The 19,715-nt window shown below is 37.9% G+C and overlaps 2 protein-coding genes across 2 annotated transcripts in view; one reads left to right on the top strand and one right to left on the bottom strand.

The window, feature by feature from the left end:
• CCDC73 (coiled-coil domain containing 73) overlaps positions 1–1,481 on the top strand; it is a 110,579-nt gene extending 109,098 nt beyond the window's left edge. The window contains exon 17 of the mRNA XM_052653054.1: positions 1,269–1,481. Within this exon, the coding sequence (XP_052509014.1) occupies positions 1,269–1,481 (213 nt within the window). The remainder of the gene's footprint in view (positions 1–1,268) is intronic.
• A 420-nt stretch (positions 1,482–1,901) lies between these two features.
• On the bottom strand, positions 1,902–19,167 carry EIF3M (eukaryotic translation initiation factor 3 subunit M). Its single transcript, XM_052652754.1, has 11 exons — positions 19,069–19,167; positions 16,435–16,567; positions 15,570–15,708; positions 15,156–15,279; positions 14,964–15,058; positions 9,280–9,363; positions 8,208–8,307; positions 7,555–7,636; positions 3,993–4,136; positions 2,763–2,823; positions 1,902–2,092 (listed from the first exon to the last, which is right to left on the bottom strand). Exons 1-11 carry the CDS (start codon positions 19,108–19,110, stop codon positions 1,972–1,974), a joined length of 1,125 nt encoding a protein of 374 aa, XP_052508714.1. The 5' UTR covers positions 19,111–19,167; the 3' UTR covers positions 1,902–1,971.
• Positions 19,168–19,715: the final 548 nt, after the last annotated feature.

Raw genomic sequence — 19,715 nt, 5'->3', positions numbered from 1 at the left:
CCATGGTCTTTCTAGAGGGAAGTGTTAAAAATGTTTTTAACCCAGCATAGACAACCATATAAATGACCCCGATTTTTAAGAACTGTATATAGAGAGGAGTCTAGGGTATTTATATTAAAATGTTTAATGGTGGTTGCAATGCTGGGTAATTTTAATCAAATTCTTACTCTGTTCTGTACTTCAAAAATATATTCCCATTCAAGAAGATTCTGAGAATCTAAGAAGACCACAAAAGATTTTTTTCAAGAATTAACTCAATTTTGCCACACCCTGCAGCATGTGGGGAATTCCCTGACCAAAAACTGAACCCGTGCTCCCTGCAGTGTAAATGCAAAGTCTTAACCATTGCACCACCAGGGAAGCCCTCAAATTTATTTCTGAGAGGGATAAATTGGAAACATGTCAACAATAGGTCCTAGCTGAATTATCACACATCCATAAGAAGTATTTTGCAGCCACTGACATTTGCTTATGAGAAGTTTGTATTGTACAGGAAACAATTCAGAAGGAAAAACTGATATAAAATTCTATAGAACAGTCAGCACTAAAATACAGATGTCAAAAATAGACTAATAGCAAACAGTACCAAAATGTTGACAGGTCTCTCTGGATAGCGGATTACTAGTGATTTTTAGTTTCTTTACACTTTTCTCTTTTCTAAACTTGTAGTTAATTATATTTAGAAAAAACCTTTAAAATACTTAACACAGTATTAGAAATATGACCCAATGTGGTGCCTTGGAAACATGCCAATTTAACACCTCATTGCGCTTTCCTGTTTCTCCAACAATGGTGCTCTGAAGCCTAAGAGGAAACCTGAAGTAAAAGGCAGTTTCTATATGGCAGTTTACTTCCGTTAGCATTTTAAATTTTCCGCAGCCTTGATAGAAGATACAAAACATAGACTTGTTTGGGAAGGGAAGGGGAGTAGCGGACAAAAGAGATTTTTATCTGCATTGTTTTAAGTATCTTTTCTTTCAAAGAAAGCTTAAGACATTTAAGAAAACATTTGTGGTATCTCTGGAGTATATCTTGAAGAGCTACCTGAAGATCTTGAGGAGCTACTACATAAGCTTACAAACTCACATTTTATAGTTTTCGGTGCCAAAAGTACTAGGGTGGTAGATGGAAAATAGCCAAGACAACAGTGGGTTTTTATCACATACCCCTAATTGCAAAGGCTGAAGGATTTTCTTTAAATGCTTATCGATGACTGGTTAGAAAATGAATAATAATTTCAGTGGTAAAACAAGTTTGGTATTTCCTAGGTGAAAACAAAGCCTCTGAAATCAACTCCGCTACAAAGCCATTTTCAGGCAATCAAGATTAAAAATACTGATTTAGATGCATCTTCTGGTGAAGATGACTGGCAGCACTTGGTAACAGATGAAATAAATGAAACTGAAAAGTTTCTAAGCTTAGAAAATGACAACCAACCTAAAAAAAGAAAAGCAGAAGAGATGGCAGAAAAAACAGATTAAAATAATGTTGATAAATGCTTTCAGAGTGAACTATTTAATTGAAATATCAATGTGGTTTCAATTGGAATATAACTTATAGCTAAAGCTTTGTAGTTGTACTCACTTTACCAACTTTTTTCTTTGATGAAATTATATTAATGTTGTGTTTTCGCTCAATAAATGCTTCATTTAAGATAGCTAAGATTCCAAGGATGATATTAGCACTGAATGAATGTTAACATTTAATTCCTTTTAGTTAAATTTGTCTTTCTTCCATATACTCTTTCATCAAAGCTCTTGGTGCATCTCAAAACCCTTCCTTACGGAACACAACACATGTATTATACAAAATAGACAGTGACCCTTTGTCATTTATTACTTTGTATGCTCTGAAGATGGTGATTTCTTTTAAATATGAGACAATAAATGTCCAGACTGTAGTCAGATTTTAGCCTATGTTTTACTATGATTTCGATTTTCCAAAAAGAACAAAATTATACAGCATAAAAATTCAGGTGTCAGAAAGACTCAAAAGGCTGTTTTTCACTTTGTTCAAATTTTGTTTCCAGGCATTCAGTGTGTCATAGAGTTGTTGCCACTGCTGTTTTCCAAATGTCCGATGTGTGCTATGACTGGAAAAATTAAAAACAAAGTTATTAGTCAACCTTTGGTCCTTTGGTATTCTTTTATAATATAATACACTTGTATCTAGTTAAAACAGCAAGGCTAAATATATATAGGAGACAATATAGAGTTGTAAAAACGATTAGAAGCTTTTTTAAAACAAAACAAAAAAACCTTTATTTGCCATACTAATCCTAAACTGGGCTTCCCTTGTGGCTCAGCTGGTAAAGAATCTGCCTGCAATATCAGAGACCTGGGTTCAATTCCTGGGTTGGGAAGATCCCCTGGAGAAGGGAAAGGCTACCCACTCCAGTATTCTGGCCTGGAGAGTTCCATGGACTGTATAGTTCATGGGGTCGCAAAGAGTTGGACACAACTGAGTGACTTTCACTATTCACACTAATCCTAAACCATCTATTTTCCTGAACTACATAAACCAGACACAGAAGTCATTAGTATTCTAGCCAGTGCTGAGCCATTAAATGAAATGTGCTGGAAAATAGGACTCTTTCATTAAATAAGCTAATCACATTCAGTCTGAACTTTAATAAAATTATGATAAATAGGAACTATTTAACTACAGTCAACTGATAAGAACACCACCTTGGTTCTCTATAAACATTTAAGTGAAATAGAATAAATTGTTCTACAAAATGCTGCAAAGTATTAGTGTCTTACCTGACAACAACTTTTCTCTGGGTTTGATCAATTTTGCAGTAGACCATTTTAGTTCTTACCGCTGGAAAAAAGATGTTTTACGTGACTTATTATATGGAAAAATTCCCAAGGAAAAACAGCCAAAAGCACGAAACTGTGACCAAGTAAGCCATAATAAAACTTTACAGTTTCCCAACACTGTTTTACAAACTGGCTCTTTGAAGCACAGCAGTATGATACAACCAAAAGGAAGGCCACATATATTTGTCCTCTGGTTTGCTGCACCAATCTGTATTAAATACCACATAAAAATTTCCAGAAAGAATTCTAGTGTTCTTCCTGAAATCACAAAACAGGAGGTGGGAAAGTTTCTTAATAAGGTATTATAGGAGTGTTTGAGACTTAAGAGCATTCCAATGAAACAATGTCAATAGTTCTGTGCATTTTATTAATCTTAAAATATCCTAATTACATTGCACTTTATAAGGCAATTATTAAGGCTTCCCAGCCAACACAGGAGACCCAAGAGACATGGGTTTGATCCCTGGGTTGGGAATATCCTCTGGAGAAGGAAATGGCAACCTAATCCAGTTTCTTGCCTGGAAAATTTCATGGGACAGAGGAGCTTGCTGGGCTTCAGTCCACGGGGTTGCAAAGAGTCGGATGTGACTAAGCACAGCACACAATATAATTATTGAAGAAGGTCCTATTCCTAGGCCAATCACAAAAATGTGATAATGGTTAGTATTTTCAGATCATTTACTATGTGCCAGGCACCGAGCTGGCACATGCATTAATTTATTTAATCTTCACAACCACAAATTAACTCCTACATTCAAGTTTCACAGCCGAAGACCCAGTCTGAAACACAGGTTTAATACTAAAATCTAGGCTCTTAACCACTACAATATTCTGCCCGAAAGGCCTTTTGTTCTACGTGACTTCAAGAAATAGATACACACCAAAAACCACATGTGCTCATTCAGTTGTGTCCAACCCTTTGTGACCCTATGGATGGTAGCCTGACAGGTTTCTCCGTCCACGGAATTCTCCAGGCAAGAATACTACAGTGGGTTGCCATTTCCTTATCCAAAAAAAACCACATAGCAACTTACTGAATAATCCCACTCAATTTTCACAGTACTACAAATATAATCTGCTCAACTACTAAACTCAGTTTCAAGATTAGAAATCTTATGTTTCATAGGGTAGAAAGAAATTCTAGAAAAGAAAATGTTCCAATTGCCTTACCATCAATAACAAATGCTTCAACATCATCAGCTCCAATCTGAAGTTCTTGTTGCATTGTGTCAAAAGAAATTTCTTTATTTTCCACTGCCATTCCCATAAAAGTAAGCAGTCTCATTTTTGCCATATTCTGTTCATGTAGTAGGCCTGAGAAACAACAGTAGTGAAGCCAGATAAGCATCCATACTAATTACAGCCCTGCATGATAACTCCTGTGTAAAATTGTGTCACAGTGTTAATTTTCACAAAGCTTCTTGTATTTGCACACCATAAACTGACCCTATAATCATATTGTGGAGAATTTAAACTTATTTTTCTATTACTATGTTTCCCTACTGCTTCAGTGCCACAGGTGACACATTCAATGTTAAGATCAGGCTATAAAATGATATTTTTAGGCCCTAAACATTTTGTATATTTTCTATTTTTAATATTTATTTTATATATTTTAAGAGATAAAGTATACAAAATACATTTCATAAAGAACATTCTAATTTAACTAAATTACTTAAAACTTATTTTTACTAATAAGCTCTTCATTTAAACACAGGATTCTGTATCCATTGATACTTACTGTTTTCTGTGATACTGGTAAGCTTGGAATTTTAAAATATGTTAACATACATTCAGTTATGAAAACATTAAATTTCCCTTTAGGCCACTTTGGATTTAATACTTAAAAGTCAAACTGCAAAAGTATATTTAACATTTACAGGTTGAAAATGATTAGTACTAGATAAAGTAATAGTGATACCTGTTCTTTTTAAGGCAAAAGTAGAAAACTACAAATAATTCAAATTTTGCCTTATAATTTCTAATGAAATATTATTATAATTATTCGGATCGCAAACAATTGTCAGACCTAAGAGCAAACTACCTAGTCCCCATCCTTTCTCTGTAAAAAAATTAAAATTGAGGAGTAAAGAGATTAAATGACTTACTTATTGGTTACAAAGTGGCAGTACTAGGCCTAAAAAATAAGTTCATTTACAAAATAACTAGAAATACAAATATATACAAATCCAGAATACCCAAATTATCTATTCCTAAATAGAAGCTGAATTATAACACAGATTACTCTATTTCATGTTAATTTCTTAAAACATTTCTAAAGTTAATTTAGAAATACTTACACAGTCCTTTTCTCTGAACTTTCAAATTATGTAAACTCAGCGAATGGTACTCTCTAGTGATTAAGAGCCTCAAGTTTGTACTGGTAAAAAAGTTCTAAGTACTCCATAAATAAATTTGAAATTTATAACATAATATTAGCAGAAGACTAGGGAAGCCCATTAATATAGGACATAATTGTTAATTAGCTGTAATTATGATGCAGACTTTCTATTTGGCACTGATTCAACAAAAACATGATCATCATAACTCAAATGAATGAGGTACCCAAGTAAGTATTGCTAAGCAGGTTTAATGGAAATCTACAAGCATCAAAAAATCAATTAGTGCACATTAACCCTAATTAACAAATGCAAACTAGATGCTGATTAACTTTCCGAAGCAAGAAGGTAGCAACTGGACAACACTAGATTACATGTGGACATGTTAGGGCAATTCAGTTGACACAAGATAGTGCTACTGTTGGCCCAAGTTGTCAGTGTTAATAAAACGAAGTGTTTTGAGAATAACTGATGCCACCTGTGGAATCTACACATTTATAACCAGACTTTCAGCTGTAATAACATCTTAATACATTTAAAACCCAAAAATAAACATTTAATAAGATGTTGTGGACAAACAAATTACTAATAAATGATTGCTAATCTGCATAGATTGTGACAAACAAAAGGCCAAACAGGGAATCTGATTTGTGGTTTACACAGAAATTGTTATGTTTTTCCTATCACAGAGAACTAATACAAAGTTTATTTGTATACAATATCTGTCAATACAAGAAAATTCCTTAACATTACCAGTTCTATGGACATACATATTGGCCTCTTTTACTATGATAAAATGATAGAAATTCCTAAAATTTCTAAGATATAATTTAAAATACTCATGTATTTTACTGCTACTCCTTGTGCAGTTACAAGATTACCATAAATCAAAAAACTTATCAGAGGGAAGATTATTTCTCAAGTGAATTATGTAAAACCGTGATCTAACTCATGGAAATCTGCATTTAAAAACACTTCAAATTGATGTTTAAAACAAAGAACCAAATTTAAAGCCTTTAGGATTCTTGTTCTCAAAATCAAATTATTAAGCCAGTAAAGTATGAGTTAAAGACTTGTAGAAAGCTGTGCTTTGTTTCATGAAAGTAGATTACCTTCAACGAGGAAGTCACAGTGTTGTGTGTCATATTTCAATTTTAAAGTTATAAAAAAATCTAATTTTATGGAAACATTTATTCATTACTAATATGTCAAAACCTTAATGCAGTAATAAAAAAATGTGCATCATTGAGCAATTTCTGCATTGTCACTGACCCCTGTCTTAAAATGCTGCAATATAGAAAACGTAATTTTAATGCATGCAATAGCTTATGAACCAGTGCTCCTTTGAAACAGTCAATTACACATCAATGGGGGAGTGTCAAAGTGTTAATTACTACTCCTTTTTCTTTGGTGCGTAAATAAAGAGGTTGCTGACATTAACATTCCATCACATAGCTTCATGCCACAAAACAAATTAACTGGGACAGAATGTGGTTTTCTGGGTCTAGTGCACCTGGCAAAGCACTGAACACAAACACACTTGCATCTACTTTATCTTGGTGTATTTCAAACGCCTTATTATGTTCAGAATAATTCAATCTTCCCTAATTCCAATGGCTGCACAAAAGTTATAGGTGACAGGAATTAATGATTACCAAATTGAGGACTAATAGTATAATCAAAGTAGATTATAAATGTATTCTTTATCTACACTTCAACCAACCAGGAAGACTAAATTCAATTTTAATATGGAAAATTACAACTGGCCTTTGTGTTCTGATCATCGTCCAGTAAAAAAACTGAGCACCTTAGCTTCATTTGTCTTCACTCTCTAAAAAACGGAGTTTTAGAACAATTAAACCTGTTTACAGATTTCCTAAGGTTTCTCTTTTTAATTTTAGCCATGTTAAAAACATGCTCCAGAAAGAAAACACTGAACATATGTGCAATCTGCTCAATGAGGATGAGTAAGAATTCAGCAACATTTACTGAACTCTGCTGGTCTAGAAAGAAAACTTCAAGATAAAAATCACAAAGCTTAAACTTACTATGCTGTCTTCAACAAACTGTCACACAAAAATCACCATAACTCCACTTCTAACTTCATCTATAGCTTCACTTAGATCTGCTTAGGAATACAGTATACTTTGTTCATTGGGGCAGTGATGGAGAACCAAGTGTAAAAGACTGTATCAGAAGGAAAAAAGCTACTGCTACAATTATGTGACTGTGGCTTTTTAAAAGAAGTACCAAAAATTTAAATCACCATGCATCTAAGGAATAAGATACACCACTGGTTAGGGTAATCTACACATAAGGCCATGATCCTATTTTTCTGGATCATACATTCCTATCTCTCCCTATCCCTCCAAAGAATAATCCCCAAAACTTACCAAGTGAATCAATGAAGTCTTTATTATTCTGATAAAACTTGACATATGATGCCAATTTAGCACTCACAAAAATGGTTAAAAGCTATAAAAAAAAAAAAAAAGACAGTATTCAATATAGAATCAAGATTTATACTAGCTATTTAAGACACTGACTCCCAGCAAGGAGACTCTATATTCAATCTGTTTGATCAAATTACTATGTAAATCTGCTTTCATCAAATTCACTTAAGATGAAAGAATCAGTAAATACAATGAGCTTTAAACGATTTACCCCAAAAGATGGCAGTAATGACGTAGTACTAATAGAAAATAATCTGTAATGTATTTATAACTAGAAAAGTACATTCACGTGTTTTTAAGTATCAGACTTACTTTCCTAATTGGGGGCTAGCTGACACTATATAATATGAAGAAATCTGTATTCTCTAGGTTCATAATGGAGAAAATGAAGGAAAGAAAAGAAGAACAGGAGTGTTCAACAGTGGAGAAAAGCTAAATGTTAGTCCTAAATTTTAGTCTGTTCCTGATAAAAAATGAATAAACAGTTCTCTTTCTAGATTTCTCTGAGTTGTGTCCATTAATACAAAGAGTTCTGGGTTCGGTGTGTTAGATTTAGGAGAAAACACTTTTCACAATAAGGATAAACTACTTACATCATGAATAAGCTCGCCTTCCAAAAACTTGACTGGTTTTAAAGTAAGAAGATGGTCAAAAAGGAATGCATTTGGATCTTTCAATGCTCGCACAATACACCTTAATTAGAAAACAAAATAAAGCTCAGAGTCTTGAAATTCAGGTACATTTCACTACCTTTGCAGATTGCAAAATATATTCAATTAAGTGAAATATCTAAGAGTTCAATATACATGGCATAAAAAAATTTACAAAACTGGGGTTAAAACAGGCCAATAAATTGATCAGTGATGCCTGTTATAACAAAATTATTCAGACAAAAACATAGTTGAAGAGAAAGCACCACCAAAATAACCAAAGAATAAAATAGCAGTATTTTACCATTTATGTCAGACATTAAGTGCTTTGACATGTATTATCTCATTTCATCCTCACAGCACCTCGAGACACTTAAAGAGTATTATCAAGCCCACTTTACCAAAGATGAAACAAGCTCAGAAAAGAACTTGCCTGGTTTTAAGGGCTAATTAAGTGGTCCAGTATTTGTATGCAGGCATTCTAACCTGAGTCAACGACGATCTTTTCCACTAACTACCCTTTCTACCAACATCCATTATATACAAGTTCTTGGGAAGCAATAACCCTATGAAGAAATTACCAATTTCCATTCCATAGAGCTAAAAAACTGATCCTACTCTTACCGCTACTAAATAGACCTAAAACTGCTTGAAACAGTTCTCATTAGCAATAAGTTAATTTTTATAAAAATCCAACCTTTCCCCATCAACATTCCGTAATATTAAGGTAAAATCAAACCAAGATCAGGTTCTACTATTCAGGTTGGGAACCCCAACTGCAGGAATACCCCAAATAGCAAACACTATATGGCTATTTCACATGCATTCTATGGTTCTTTCAATACCAAATCTTGAATTTTGGTAGCTACATTAGAATCATCATGGAGCACGTGCTATCAAATGGCTTTGGATCACAGGTGGATGCAAGCATAACCTCCACTATATGACCGAATACTGTAGCTTCCCTCTGCCCCAACGACGACAGCCATCACTGGAACACCATGTTAAACATTACCTGTGGGCATCAACTCGAGCCTGGGAAGCATTGTCCTCCGTGTAACTGCCTAACAATTCCACCATAACTTTTGATGCGGCATCACTAAAAAGAAATACAACTTTAGGAACTTCAGAGTATCATTACTGCCATTCATTCATTCAAAAATATTTACTAAGTGCCAATACCGGGCTGATGATACATATACATTGGTGACTCAGAGACACAGTTCTTCTCTATGGAAAATCATGGAACTTTCCTTTTAGTAGGAAAGAGAAACAACTAAGGAAAAATAACAATTAACGTGCCATAAAAGGAAAATGGTGATGTTATACAGTAATAAGAGTTGAGAGAGCAAAGAGGAGGCTATTTCATACAGAATGAGCAGGGAAAGGCTCTCTCTGAGGAAATGACACATAAGCTGAGATCTGAAGGATCTAAAATAATTGGCTATGAAGAGTATTGGTTGGAGGTGGAAGGCTGGGGCTGGGTGACTCCAGGTAGAGAAGACAACCTATAAAAAGCCCTAGAGGAGAAAAAAGTTTTTTGTCTGAGAATAGTACAGCTGAACCTGAGCCAACACCAGATATTTAAATAACTCCACCAATGACACCCTTCCAATTAAATCACCCCCAGAATTATATGATCAATTTTGACTGCAGTGAAAAGCACAAAATAATTAAAAGCATCAACTCAATCTGAACTTAGAAAATGTTTATCTTCACCCTTTATTTCTTCTTTTAAACTGATGAAATCTTCAGCCAGTTATAGAAAGCTTCAGTTTGCTAAGTAGGAGAAACACCCTTTTCATTTGCTAAAAACCTTTCTCTTCTCCCTATGTCTGGATTCAACCTGGATAAAATCAGTAAGAGCTATACTATTTATTTTTTAAAAGTTAAATGACATTCTAAAACTTCCCACGAAACTAAGGTTCAAATATATTACCTTGTGGGGGGGGGAGTGGGAGGAAGGCTCACAAGGGAGGGGACATATATATATACTTATGGCTGAATTCATGTTGCACAGCAGAGACAACACTGTAAAACAATTACCCTCCAATTTAAACAAATTACTATCCGGTGATACACTGCAAGCATGGGCACACTTTCCAGTTTTAACAGCCATAGTATACTTCAGTTGAATACATCTTATTAAAGAAAATCTGAATTCACAAAGATCAAATAGTCCATTTAAAGAGCAGAGTATCTGACATATAATAAGGCCTCAGAAGGTGTCACACAGTTTGCACTCATCAACCACCAATATGAATAAAATCATGAAGGAGACATCAATAAGTGTAAGCATTTCTTACTAAGAGGGCGAGGTAACTCCCAAGAGGCAAGAACAACAACAAAATGACCATTTTCTGTGTACTAGGCAAAAACCAAATCTTAAAGCAGCAGCATGACAGAAATCTATAGAGTTTAAATAACTATCCTCTCCTAGTTCCCTAAGCATGGGGAGCATTCACCGACTGAGGGCCCATCACTGCCCAACACCGTGGGAATGCAATGGTGGACAGACAAGGTCCTAACCTTGCCTGAGCCTTTACTGCTTTGTGGTATAGTCACCAAGGCGTGTCCAACTCTATTGCAACCCCATGGACTGTAGCCCGCCAGGCTCCTCTGTCCATGGGATTTCCCAGGCAAAGATTCTGGAGTGGGCTGCCATTCCCTTCTCTAAGGGATCTTCCCAACTCAGGGATCAAACCCACGTCTCTTGTGTCTCCTGCACTGGTAGGTGGACTCTTTACCACTGCACCACCTGGGGAGCCCTCACTGAGCCCACATCCTCGTAAGCCTCTTAGCTGAGGGTGTGAAGTGCCATGATAAGTGGAGGGCACTGTAAGTACGGGAGGAGCAGTTCAGGCAGAGTGAAGGAGCTGAGTGTGGGTCTAGACCAAACAGAGGGCACCTTTCCACGAAGCACCAGGCAATAAATGTTTTAGGCTTTAGAGGTCACAGTCTCTACCTCAACTATTCAAATCTTGGCGAAAGCAGACATAGATAATACATAAAAATGTAAATATGGGCATGTTCCAATAAAATTTTATGGATACTGAAATTTGCATTTCATATGGCCACATTTCAAGAAATAGCCTTTTTTTGACGCCCCACCCTGACCCCAATCAATCAGTTAAAAATGTAAAAACCATTCTCAGCTTGTAGACCATACAAGAACAAGTACCAGCCTCTCTGGTCCAGACTGGGAAAGAGCATGGGGCTTTTGTATCTGACACAGTTCACTGTCTATAGAGTATGATAACCAAGAGGAAGAGTATGTGGGTGGGTGTGCATAAAAGAAAGGAGGAGAGAAATGGACCGAGGGAGTGTCTATATAGAGAAAGCAAAGTTTTTTGCAGCTTTTCACTGCACCATATAAAAATGGCGAGATTATTGTCACATTCGCCAAGTCACACTACAGCAATAAATGGAAGCCCACGTCAGAAAGAACTTCTATATCATCCTAAGAATTTTGTACTGTGCCCTAAAGAAAATGTAAACCTGAAGAATGACATGCTGAAATTTTTGTTTCACAAAATCACTGCAAATAGAATAAACAGAAGATGACTTTGAGATGTCTAGCTAGGAAAACAGACTAATTCAGAGGGAGAAAACGGAAATTCATTTTGGTCATACTGAGTTTGAGGCAACCATGTGTGCTACGCAATCATGTTTGACTGTTTGTGACCCCACGGACTGTGGCCCACCAGGCTCCTCTGTCCATGGGGATTTTCCAGGCAAGAAAACTGGAGTGTGTTGCCATGCCCTCCCTCAAGGGACTCCTCCCAATCCAGGGACTGAACCCAGGTCTCCCACATAGCAGGCGGATTCTTTACTGTCTGATCCACCATGGCAAGGCCGCAACTAGAAACAGGTGGAAAGCAGCTGAACCTAAAGACCTAAAGTTCAGAAGAGAAGCTGGGTTGAAAGCCTGGGAAGGGCATACACGCTGTAGTTCCATAAAGCACCACTTCATACTGCCTTATGTCACTGCTGCTTACGTCTACTGCTTTTGCAACATGTCCGTTTTTCAGAAATAGTCTTTCACATGGCACATATATACTGAGTGCCTACTCTTGTCAGACACTGTCCTAGCAATGAACAGCAAGTTAAGGCCCTTGTGAAACTTACATTCTGGTGGGGACTGACAGATAATAAACATTAAAACATAGTAGGTCAGTTAATATTAAGTGCAATGGAAGCAATAATAAAAGAGGGAAGGTGGGGGGAAGCAATGCAAGGGTAGAGGAATGCTGTTATTTTCACAGAAAGAAGCCAAAGAAGGCCTTTCCAATGAGGCAACAACTGAGGGAGGGAGGGAGCCACAAATGAGTTGTGAATGAAGCAAAGACTCTAGACAGAAGCCCCAGAAGTCAACTGAAGGAAGCGTTTCAACAGGGAAAGAATGCTGGCCTGTGACAAATGCTGCAGGTATTTCTTAATACGTTAACATTAGGGTGTGTCTAGGAGAGGACAGATGGGTACTGATGTCCTATCTCAATTTCTCTGAGAACTAGCTTTGGGATTCTTTATTAGGTGACCTTAGTTACTTCCTTTTTATGCATAAAAGACTGAGGATCTACTAAATAGCAATCAGAGACACCACCCAATGAGTAGTCATCGATGACACACATCATTTTAAATGACTATACCAGAAAAAAAAAAAAGACTAATTTTTTAAGATGAGCTTGAAAAAAGTGAAAAGAATAATGACAGAAATAAAATATCTAATATTCACTGAGAACTTTCTTAATAATAAAACCACTGTTTTAAGAGCTTCGTGTATATCTTATTTAATCTTTCCAATAATGCTATTAGGTACATACTACTATTATTTCCACCTTGAAGCTGGAAATTGAGGTACAGAGATTTATTTAGGGTCATAGAGCTAGCCTAAAGGTACAGAATCTGCCTGTAATGCAGGAGAGCCGGCTTTGCTCCCCGGGTTGGGAAGATCCCCTGGAGAAGGGAATGACAACTTACTCTATTATTCTTGCCTAGAGAATTCCATGGACAGGATCCTGGCAGGCTACAATCCATGGGACTGCAGAGTTGGACATGACTGAGCAACTAACACATAGCTAGCAGTAGGAAGGCCAAGGTTCAAATCCCAGGAGTTTTATTCCACTGCCTACACATTTATCAGTTCAGTTCAGTCACTCAGTCATGTCCGACTCTTTGCAACCCCATGAATTGCAGCACGCCAGGCCTCCCTGTCCATCACCAACTCCCGGAGTTCATTCAAACTCAAGTCCATCGAGTCGGTGATGCTATCCAGTCATCTCATCCCCTGTCGTCCCCTTCTCCTCCTGCCCCCAATCCCTCCCAGCATCAGAGTCTTTTCCAATGAGTCAACTCTTCGCATAAGGTGGCCAAAATACTGGAGTTTCAGCTTTAGCATCAGTCCTTCCAAAGAACACCCAGGGCTGATCTCCTTTAGAATGGACTGGTTGTATAGTGTATATTAAAATACGGATTCCTTCTCCAGTAGCTTTCATGCCCTCCCTTTTGAAATGGTCTGACATAAAACTATTTAAAACTTACTGACAACTGGCTGGAATGCTGCCACAAGTGTGCAAGCATGTAACAGACAGTAGCCACTGATACAGAATGAAATAGGGTATTAATGCAAAATCCCCTGCTTACTTCTTTTATAATAAAACACTGCAACTTTCACAACAAAAATATAATTTTCTCTTGTATTATTAAATGTAAATGGTCTGTAAAAACTTACATTAACATAATCACTATTATTATTCTTCTCTAATATATGAAACACCCTAGCACTGAAAGCCACTAAAAATTGTGCAATAAAACTAAACTGAAGACTGATTACTTCTTCTAAAAGTTTTTAACCACTATGTGAAAAGAGAAATTGAAAAGCTAGGTCAAAATGGCAGGATTATCCTTCAATACTGATTCTAAAAACTGGGCCAAATCTATCATTTGGCTGCATCCATAACTGGCTGAGGAATAAATCTTTGGGTCATGCAGTTTGCTGGGCTAAATACAAGCCCTAGAAACTCAAGACCTTGCAAAAGCACAATAAGATTTAGTATAGTCTATTGCAAAGCTGGGCTTCCTTGGTAGCTCAGATGGTGAAGCGTCTGCCTGCAATGTGGGAGACCCGGGCTCGATCCCTGGGTCGGGAAGATCCTCTGGAGAAGGAAGTGGCAACCCACTCCAGTATTCTTGCCTGGAAAATCCCATGGACAGAGGAGCCTGGCAGGCTACAGTCAACGGATTCGCCAAGAGTCGGACACGACTGAATGCCTAACACTTTTCTTTCACTTTCATTGCAAAGTTTCATCTCAGGGACACTGTTATGTAAGAGAAACTGACTAAGGGGAACTGACTGATAGACCCTCACCACCATTAAACAAAAGTGATAGCACTACCTGTACTAAGACATCAAAGCTTAGTCTAATTAAATAACTCAGTCTAATGTTACACAGCTTTGGGATTAACAGTTGTACCAGTTTTAGGAAAGCAAGTTTTGCTTTTTAGAAAGTTTAAAGATGGGAAAAACTATTTCAAACTTGGCAGTTATCTTTAATTTAGTAGGTGAAATTTACACAAAGAGATTTATAGCAACTCCTTAGAGAACAAAGTAAGACCAAAAGCACTTATCCTACTTGTCTTTAAAAAAACAGTCCCAACTACTTATATTGCCTGTTAAGTCAGTACATTAATTCTGAATACCTTTTCTTACAATCCACAAGTGCCTCATAAAGTAGTCTTAAAAGGGTGTGTTTTTTTTCAGTGGTGAGGTTCCAGTCAGAAATCCATTTTCTAACCTAAAACGAGATTGATAAAAGGAGAAAATTTAGTGACATGGTGAACATATTTGCTTATATCTTATAAGCAGAACAAGTATTCCACATCATAACTCACTTGATCCAGCTCAGTTGGAATATACTGGATGGCCCCACAAGATGCTGCCACTTTAATGAGGCTGCAATACACTGTATATCTTACAGGAGTATTCTTATCCATCCCATGGAAAAGGTTGCTTAGCCTGGTAAACAAATAATAAAGCAGTGCTTGAGATCAGTGACTGTGGTGAGTGCATTGAGGCCATCCGCTCTGACAACAAACTTCACAGATACTGTTATGAACATCACACTGCAAGGAGGGAAATGGAGCCCAAAGACACACCACCAATAAGCCACAGCTGAGAGTCAAGTTCTAGAATTGTTTTTACAAATAAACGATAGTAACATGACAAACTCCTTGCTTTTTACCAATAAATGACAGGAACATGAAAATCCCATAGGAAAACTGAGCCTCCTTCAGTTCTTAACTTACAACTGCAGTCTCAGAGATGGACGTTCACCTTCCCGAAATTTGACCAGTTTCTCACACAGGCTTTCAATCAGACCTTCTTGCTTATCTGGTTCCAGGATCAACAGGAGGGATACCACGCTATTCATCACACTTTCAACATCTACACGTGTATGGATGACATAACAGTGATACTATAATATTTAATATATCGAGTTAAATATGTATTTCCAGAATTTTAATATACCAAAGACCACTGAACATAAAACTTAAAAAACTAAAAAACAGAGAAGACATGAATTTAAAATAACCAGCTCTGCTGTACCATTATCATTCAGAAAACAACTTCCACACTTTGTTAAATGAGGAAGAAGTTACTACCCAGGATCTGGTTTTTAACCAGTAAAGCAGAAGACTGATTCACACCTCCATACAGTATACAGTTTCAGCTTTACTGCCAAGATACTAATTATATGCCAAGTTTAATCTCAAACCTTAACCTGAGATTTTAGGACTCCTAATTTTCAAAATTTCCCATTTTATCTCAATAAATAGAGGATTAGTCAAATAATTAACTTTTCAATTACCTGAAACTGCATCCCATTTGATAATGTAAACCTTATGAAGAGATTCGTATTTTTTTAGTTCATTCTGAAATTAGCAGTATTTACTGTGTGCAATAACACTCAAAAAACAGATGTGAATGTTTTCTCAAAACAGGCTTACTTCACAGGTTTAACAGATGAGAATAAATTGAAAGTGTGTGCAAAGATTAAAAACAATGGCGCTTTTAAAGTTCTAAGGTCTAAAACAAAACAAATGTAATTCACAACAAAGTTTTAAAAGTACGTCTATGATTAGTAATAATACAAAAAATTTAAAAACAAACCTTTATCATCTTCCTTCAGACATACATCACAGGCTTCAATAATCTGAGCTAAATCTACATGAAGGCCACCTTCTGAGTTCTCTTCTGAAATTTCAGCTCCTTTAGATTTCAAATAAGCACGAAGCTCAGCAGCCTGTTGAATCAAATAAGATTGCTCTATATCTATTAGATGAACTATAAATTACAAAAGGCAAGCTCTAAAAGCATTCTGTCCTGTTTCTTAAAAAAATTAATAAATAAAATGTGAATATCACGTTTAATGATGACTTTAAATTATGTTAAAGTTTCTCCCCGCTAGCTCATCCACCATCAGTCTCAAAGGGCTCAGACGGTAAAGCGTCTGCCTACAATGCGGGAGACCTGGGTTCAATCCCTGGGTTGGGAAGATCTCCTGGAGAAGGCAATGGCAACCCACTCCAGTATTCTTGCCTAGAGAATCCCATGGACGGAGGAGGCTGGTAGGCTATAGTCCATGGGATCGTAGAGTCGGGCACGACTGAGCAACTTCACTTCACTTCAAACAAGTAGCTACACAAACCCATTATGACCCCCACACTGATCACCTCCAGAATGTCTCTCACATCACCTATATATCCTGCTGGATTCTCAGTATACAGCAAAAGCCTTTCTAACATAGCCCAAGCTTTTTGAGGGGGCAAGTGGGGAAAGGGAATAAGCGATCTGTTTTAAAGAAATGAAGTTTTACTGCTCTCAGGTCTATGCAACACGGATAATTTTAAAAGTTACAGACATTACCCTGGTAAGGGAGTAATCATTTGTTAAGTAAATGTTTGAGGACCTATCTGAGATAAGCACTGTAAGAGATACAAAAATAAGAAGATGCCTTTGAATGTTGCCCTTAATATAATGTTTCTATCAAATTGCATCTATGCATACCTGGATCAGAAAGCACTGCTGGACCTATAAACACATAACTATAGTACCACATCCAAGTATTTAGGCATTTCCTACTCTAACACACACATAATATTTAATAACTTATTCTTTTCAGGACTTGGATTTATGGCAGCTATTCATGAATGTAAACAGTGTTTAAGATAATAAAGAACTGAAATGGAGATGTAGGGACACCATTAGCACATATACGGGCATCACATTTCTAATCCCACAGCTATGTCTGGCTACCTAAGTATATGAAACCTGCAGATCGGATGGCACAATCTTTTCAGGTAACACAGAAACTTCACATGAGTTAGTATTATAAACAAGATTTCATAAAACAAATCTCACCATTTCAGATAGCACTAAACTATCACTGTATATTTCTCTATGAAGGAGACATACTACGGTGCTCCCCTCCCCCCCACCAAAGGCATTTATTTACTTTCTGCTTTGCATGCACAAAGCAGACTATTCAGTCAACACTTTGCTGTTTTCATCTGGCATCCCTACTGGCCACAGGTGGTTACTCTAATCGAGAGCTTGATGGAAGTTAAATTCCTGAGGCAATCATCTATTTACCCAAAAGGAATGGACAGGGTGAAACAAGAACAGCAGCATAATCTAACTAGAAAAGACACTTTAATATAATCAATGGCAAAACTTCTTTTTTAAAAAATTGATTTAATTGGAGGCTAATTACTTTACAGAATGGCAAAACTTCCTGCATCAACAACCCTTTTCCATTTACAACAAAAACAAACTTTTTTTCCCCCAGTAATCTAATAGCCTATTGTTGATAACCTGATTCCATTCCTCATCATAGGCTTTTTTTCCTTCCACATCTTTTCTAATAATGCTCAACTCCTTCCCTAGCTTTTTCCCCCCATTTTTCTTTCCCTTACTCTGCTCTTCAGGTCTGAAAGTTATCTTAGACTAGTAATGTTTTCTCTTCTATTGAAACCAAAATTTCCATGTTAGTAGAGTAGCAGAAAACTACAGAATGACAACACTTAAAACTTCGGAGAAGAGTTTTCAGTTCTGCAAAATTAACGAGAAACTCCCTTCGAGCTTAGTTAAACTTGAACTTGAGACTTCTCCGTTTAAAATGAGAAGCATTACCCACGCATACATACCAAAAAGCAAACAGAAACTTAAAAATATTAAGACCGTTCACCAGGTGTATGCCTCAAAAGTCTGGGGGTGGAACTGATGTTATGCTTTCAGAACTCTCACTCTTGCTCAAGTAAGAGTATAAAATACAGTCTACCTACGGTCACATAGTAGTAAAGCCATCCTGATCTTTAGTACCAAATTATTTTTCCCTGAACTGCTTATGCCTTCTGAAGATTCGCCACCTCCCACTCTGGATGTGGCTGCATTTCGAGGACGGAAGCAGATCCCCGTCTCATGAGTCGAAAGTACTGTATCGACAGACAGAAGTGACTACAAGAGTCCCGACGCCAACCAGGAAGTAGGCTGTCGAGCCTGGGAACCAGCGCTGGGAGGGCCGGCGGGCGGGCTGGTGCAACTCCAGGCCCGGAACGTGCGCCCCTGCCTCTCGGCCTGCCCACTCCCGGATGCGGAGGACACAATCGCGGCTCTCGACTCTGGGGTTGGCTCCGCGGGGCAGCGTTCCACCCGCCTGGCCCGGGCTCAACCCCGACTCGCCCCCTCACATCCGAGTCTCCCCCCACCTCCCACCCTGGCGGCATCCGCGGCCCGGGAGCACACCTGGTCTTCCTCGCTGATGTCGATGAACGCCGGGACACTCATGGTGAAGGCCCGGGCACCGTGGACGTTGCGCTCCCAAACCACGCCGACCGGAAAAGGGAGCTGGGCCGCGCGGCGGCGCCTCACAACCGCTTCCGGGTCACCCACCGCGGGTCTTGCGGGGCGGGGTCATCGACAGGGGCGGAACCACGGAGACCAATCCCAGCACGTATTCTGGCTGGGGGCGGGGCAGAGGGGAGCCGGGGCGCGCGCAAGGGGTCTCCTTCCAGGATGCCTCCAGCCCAGTCTAACTTCGGTAGTAGAGTTGCTGCTGCGTTTGTGGCTCGCGGAACCTACCTAGCGTTTTGAAGTTTTACGGCAAATTTTTTTCAACTTATAATTTAACCCACTTTTAAACCTTTATTGAGGGACTAACTAGCAGGCAGCGCACTCTGCCCTGGGGATAGCAGAAGTTTTCAAGGTAAACTCCCGCACCGGGAGTGGAGGCACACAGAAGACAACAGTACGAAGTATATTAGAAGGGCTCTCCTGGATGGCATCCTGTTTAACAGCACAGGCTGCCGAATCGAGTTCTTTGGGGTGGAATCCCTGCTGTACCGTCTGATGGATTTGTGATTTGGGGTAATTGCTTAACCGCAGCGTTTCAT

Source organism: Budorcas taxicolor, chromosome 15 (assembly GCF_023091745.1).
Source record: "Budorcas taxicolor isolate Tak-1 chromosome 15, Takin1.1, whole genome shotgun sequence".
NCBI lineage: Eukaryota > Metazoa > Chordata > Mammalia > Artiodactyla > Bovidae > Budorcas > Budorcas taxicolor.
The sequence above is the reverse complement of the archived record's forward strand: the minus strand, read 5'-3'. Positions and strand labels throughout refer to the sequence as shown.